The sequence below is a fragment of the Eucyclogobius newberryi genome, unplaced genomic scaffold, assembly GCF_026437365.1.
Source record: "Eucyclogobius newberryi isolate DKJ021-1_F unplaced genomic scaffold, fEucNew1.0.hap1 SCAF_144, whole genome shotgun sequence".
In the NCBI taxonomy this organism is placed as follows: domain Eukaryota; kingdom Metazoa; phylum Chordata; class Actinopteri; order Gobiiformes; family Gobiidae; genus Eucyclogobius; species Eucyclogobius newberryi.
Genome location: NW_027315773.1, coordinates 101,583 through 107,359, shown reverse-complemented (window position 1 = coordinate 107,359; position 5,777 = coordinate 101,583). Strand labels below are relative to the sequence as shown.

General features: G+C 50.7%; 1 protein-coding gene across 1 annotated transcript; it reads left to right on the top strand.

Moving 5' to 3' along the window:
• Positions 1–325: 325 nt before the first annotated feature.
• Positions 326–5,380, top strand: spry4 (sprouty homolog 4 (Drosophila)). Its single transcript, XM_072445418.1, has 2 exons — positions 326–508; positions 2,481–5,380. Exon 2 carries the CDS (start codon positions 2,526–2,528, stop codon positions 3,594–3,596), a length of 1,071 nt encoding a protein of 356 aa, XP_072301519.1. The 5' UTR covers positions 326–508; positions 2,481–2,525; the 3' UTR covers positions 3,597–5,380.
• The last annotated feature ends 397 nt before the right edge of the window (positions 5,381–5,777 follow it).

Below are 5,777 nucleotides of genomic sequence, written 5' to 3'. Positions count from 1 at the left end.
CCTCCCGAGTCTCGCTGGCGCGCGCTGCCATTCACAAGGAGCTCGCGCGCGGAGACGCAGACCGAGCAGCGGCGCAAGCGGCAGCGGCAAGCGGCAAGCGGCAAGCGGCAAGCGGCAGCGGCAAGCGGCAAGCGGCAAGCGGCAGCGGCAAGCGGCAAGCGGCAAGCGGCAAGCGGCAAGCGGCAAGCGGCAAGCGGGCGCGCGTCCCCCCCCCCTCCCCCCCGCGCGTCTCCAAACCCTCCCATTCATAAAAAAGCCAGGCCCCTCCCCCTTTTTCGTGGTGGCGGAGTTGGTTGCAACATCAAGATCCCAAAGAGCCGCGCCGCGTCCACGAGCGCAGTCAGTTGCCTTTTACGCACCGGGAGAGGAGACGCGCGTGCTCTCCGCGGCCACGGCCTTTCGCAGACACGTTTGGACTTTACACGCGTTTTACTCTGGAGCTATTCGTGACCTGACGGGATTATATCACGGGAGCGCGACGCGGAGATGGCAGTGTTATCCTGAATTGGTGAGTGAAACGCGTTTTTTTGTTGTTGAAATCACTGCTTCGTGTCACCGGTGGTCGCGGGACGGCTTTACGCCACTGACGTCTGGTTTGAAGGGTTTTCCCGTCACGTGCCGTTTATTGGCTCATTTTATAGAAGCGCGTTTTGATATTGCGCTCGGGAGGCAGATTCCCAAACGAGGACTGAGGCGCGAGGTGTCATATTTTGACCATTTCGCAGCGGCGCGAGCGCGTCTAAAGCGCCTCGAAGCCGCGGACGGCTTCATAGCGATGAAATACAACCAAGCTACACATTTCATACAATTGACTGCCTTGTGTTTGCGTCGTTCGGAGCTCACAACGTGTTCAATTCCTGTCACAAAACGGCTACGGCCAAATATCGCTCAAATAAAACTAACAACTTCGCTCAGGGGCACATACTGTTCCAAAAAGCGTCCCGAGCCGCGCAGACGCGGGAGAACGCTCCGATCCGCGGCTGCAGCGTCTAAATAAACACGCTATTTGAGTTTGCCGAGCGGCCGCCTCCGTATTTGTATGACTCAGTCCATTCACATAAGGCAGAGAGGGACGCGCGCACACACACACGCACGCACACGCACGCACACACGCACACGCACACACGCACGTCCACAGTTCCGGCTCGGAAGCTCGTATAGTGGTCGAGATTAGACGGGCACAAGCGGCGCGGTCGGTGCAGCAGCAGCAGAGGCAGTGTCTGTGTCGCTACAGGTTTTTACGCACCAAAAACTGGAGAAATCTGGCAAAAATAAAGAATAAAATAATAAAAAGGAGCGCAAGTTGTGGGCTGGATTCGGTCACCGTGACAATACTTTCATAAAACATCAACTACTGACACGTTTTGCTTTGGCACTGTAGATTCTAGACCCCGCGTTATTAAACCTCTGCAGGGATGAAACAGGCTGAGTGGCTCCCAGTGGAGCTATATTTATAATAATGTAAGTCCGGACATGTATATTTATAATAATGTAAGTCCGGACATGTATATTTATAATAATGTAAGTCCGGACATGTATATTTATAATAATGTAAGTCCGGACATGTATATTTATAATAATGTAAGTCCGGACATGTATATTTATAATAATGTAAGTCCGGACATGTATATTTATAATAATGTAAGTCCGGACATGTATATTTATAATAATGTAAGTCCGGACATGTATATTTATAATAATGTAAGTCCGGACATGTGGGTCAGTTCGGTCTGCGCACGCGGACACGCGGACCATTGATAAAAAAAAATAAAAAATCTTTCAATGAGGCTCATAATGACGAGAGCTCTCTGATTCATACTTGCAACACCGAGTCAGCCATCAGCCTCCATTCATAAAAAAACCTGCTCGGGCTCTTTCGCTGGTTCATTCACAAAACTGACAGCTTCATATTCAAGTTCCTCTTCCTATTTTAGATTGATATGACTAATGATCCGACACACAAATAGAAATGGGTTAATAACTGACTCATTAGTGCGGTGGGCCCTACAAAAGGCTTTCCTCGACCCCACCAGTCTTTGTTAAATTCCCCTTTGGCAATACCTCTTTTCCTCATTGCTTTGCCCCGTTTTGCATCTCTGGGTCTTTTGCATGCGGGCCCTGCTCCGTGGAGCTTCCAGAGAGGCGACCAGGGCCCAAATTCCATTGTTCTAATGTCAAAGTTAAAACAGAGGAGATTTCAAACGCTGCTGGTTTTCAGTCAAAAATAATTAACCGTTTTAAACCTTCATTTACACATTTGAGGGGGGGGAAAGATTTTTGCCGATGTATATGAAGTACGGTCTGACTCACGTAAAGAGTTGAGTGTTTTAATATTGCCAAATGTTTCTGCTGTTGTTAGTAAACCCTGATTAAATATGTTCCGTTTGCATCCTGTCGTGTGGTGGGAAATAGGCAGATCCAGTGTAAAGGATCGATGGCTCTAATAGGATTGTCCTATTAATAACCTTTTGTCTCTGCAGTGTTGGATGCTGCTGTAGAGAGACGTGCCCGGCCGCCGCCCACACATGGAGTCCAGGGTCCCACAGCACATCCCGGGGGTTTCGTCCTCGCTCGTGTCCCAGCCACTGCTGGACACCAGAGTGCCCTATGGCCGCCTGCAGCACCTCACCATTTATCCTCTGGACCAGATCAAGTCCACCCACGTGGAGAACGACTACATTGACAGTCCGGCCGTGGTGTCCCAGCAGCCGCCCAGTCAGAAGGCTCCCCGCAGAGTCACGTGGGTGGGCCAGGGTCAGGAGAATTTTCTGGGAGCCAACCACAACCTCCATCACAACCACCAACAGTCCCATCTGCACCAGGACAGCACCACTCACCCCTGGATCTCCTTCAGTGGGAGGCCCAGCTCCATCAGCAGCAGCAGCAGCACTTCTTCAGACCAGAGGCTGCTGGACCACGCTGCCCCCACCCCTGTGGTGGACCACCACCCAAACCTGCACCCCAGTACGATCAACACAGTCAGCCGGACCCCTGGGTGCTTCTCTTCCTCTGAGTCTAAAGCCCTCAGTTCTTCCTGCACCTCCAAATCTCTGGACCTAAAGTCTGCACAGGTGTCCAGCGGAGGGGCGTGCCCCACTATTGGGCAGCACACACTGTCCATGATCCCCTCCTCTCCTGCAGAGAAGAAGCACCTGGTGGTGTGTGAGTCGTGTGGAAAGTGCCGCTGCACCGAGTGCACCCTGCCCCGGACCCTGCCCTCCTGCTGGGTGTGTAACCAGGAGTGTCTGTGCTCCGCCCAGAGCCTGGTGGACACAGCCACCTGCATGTGTCTGGTCAAAGGCATCTTTTACCACTGCACCGAAGATGAGGACGATGAAGGTTCATGTGCGGACAAACCCTGCTCTTGTTCGCAGGCTCACTGCTGCGCTCGCTGGTCCTTCATGACCGCGCTCTCCTTTGTCCTGCCCTGCCTGGTCTGCTACCTGCCCGCCGTGGGACTGGCCAAACTGGGACAGAAGTGTTACGACAAGGTCAGCAGACCCGGCTGCCGCTGCAAGAACTTACAAGGCCCTACGAATGTTTGTAAAAGTGTGGAGGCTAAGATTGGGACAATAGAGAAGCAGCCGGGGTCATGATAGTGGACCAGAGCTGGACCAGCGCTGGCAGCGCTCGCTTGTTCAATGGATCGGACAATACAAACAATCCCGTATGACCCCGTGTATCTGCTGGAACATGACTGTAAATCTACGGTACTTAGTGGCTCCTAGCCTTGTTTTAACAGGTGGAAGATCAGGAGCGCTCCGAAGTGACGGGCCGTTGGGACTAGATTGTGGGACTGGAGTTGGTTTGTTTTGCAAAAGATGGCTGAAGGCACAAAGTCATTGTACCTCTCTGCTGCTCTGTATTTTCTCAGCTAGTTTTGTAAAGGTAAACTAACCAGAAAAGTCTAATATCTGTAAACTTCCCAGCCCCAAAAGCACAGGCCGCTGTCCCTCTGTCTGCGCCAAACCCTGATTACCTTCACACGTGGTTTATGATCGTTCTCGGAGGAGTAAAACCACCACTTTACTTGCTCTCTCTCCTCTATTATGACCATCACATCACTTAGCGCCGCCATGCTTCCTCTTCCAGCTTAAGGATGCTAGCTTGCTAACACATTATCTCCACGGAGGAGCTGTAAAACACACACGTTGAGACATTGAAATAATAGTAATTTCCCCATTGCGTTGTGCTCTGTGGAAGCAGATCAGAGACGTAATCACTTTATAGTGAGTTTTAGAGGTAAATTCCTCCTGAACAGATTGTGAATGCTGTTCACCAATCACCTCAGAGGTAATGCATGTCACGACCTGCATGCTTTAGTCTAATGGTTACCCACCTGTGCTAGGAGTCCATGTGTCGTAGAGAAATGTATAAAGTTCACCCGATCTTCTCAGGGACTGTTACGTCTGGCCGATAGCATGCTGATTTTACAACTGCCTAAGAGCCTTTAGTCTACTTCCTCTTTGCACATGTGGGCAAAGAAACATTTAGGGGCGCAAAAGGCAATAGCGAATCATTTAACACACGTAAGCTAAGTCATAAGAGGCCATTTTTACTTTGTGTTTTTGCAAGTGAGTGAAGAAATCGTTGGTATCTCGTCAGCCTTAGTCAAAATCAACCTGCCACTTGCACAAGAGTTTTTTTGGTTTGTTTTTTTGCCAGAAAGACCCCATATAACGGAGGAACTTGAGCACAGTATTATAAACCACGTCTGCCATCTCGTGTTACGTCGGGCCTGCGCCACATTTAGCCGGGCCCCTCCCATCGTCCTCCCTCCACACGCCCACACGCGTACACACGTGTCTTCTTCATGTCAGTCTAGTCATTATGCTGCATCGCTGCGTTAGTCGCATCTTTTTATTACAAAAGTCTATTTTTATGTGGCTTGCGTTGGGACGGGACGTTGCCAAAGGGAAAGCTAGCGTGCGGCAGGAGAGGCGCGTCCGAGCGGTCGCGGTCGCGCCCGACGGAGACGATGTCGGACGTCGTTTCTGTCCCGTCGCTAATATCGTCCGCCGGGGGGAAAAAACAGCGAGATCACGCTGTCGTTGGTCTTGAACGTTGAACGAGGCAATATTTTTCGAAAAACCTAGCAATTTCAGTCCGAGAAGAAAGGTGCCAAAAAAAAAAGAAAAAGAAAGGACTTGGGGGGGACGGCGTGTGACGGGGGAGCAAAAACCACAGATGTTTTGACAATATATTTAGAACTAGAGCTATGCAGGTGAAATGTTCTTTGCTTGTAAATAGTTTCACGACATTTGTCTTTCTTTAGAAGAGATGCTCAAATGTCCCGCGAAAGATTGCATGGTACATTATAACTACGATTCAAGAGTATATAGAGAATATATTAGATTTATATTTGGGGGAGGTGGGGGGGTTGGGAAAGAGGATCGATGCTTTCTGTCGGGAGCGCTTGATTCAGAAAAGAAGAGTGTCCGTCTGCAATAAGAGAAACAAAACACATGGTTACAGTATCCGTGGCCCGCGAGCCCGTCGAGAGGCTAAACGCTAATTCTTCCCTGCGTTCTGAAGACTGTGAGCGCATTGAATTCACACGGGGAACACAATCTGCTCTGTCCGGATCGCCCATTTCCTGCTGTTACCTCTCCCTCTCTCTCCCTCTCTCTCCCTCTCTCTCTCTCGCTCTCCCTCCCTCTCTCTCTCTCTCTCTCTCTCTCTCTCTCCCTCCCTCTCTCTCTCTCTCTCTCTCTCCCTCTCTCTCTCTCTCTCCCTCCCTCCCTCCCTCTCTCTTCCCTTTGGTACAAAATGGTCCG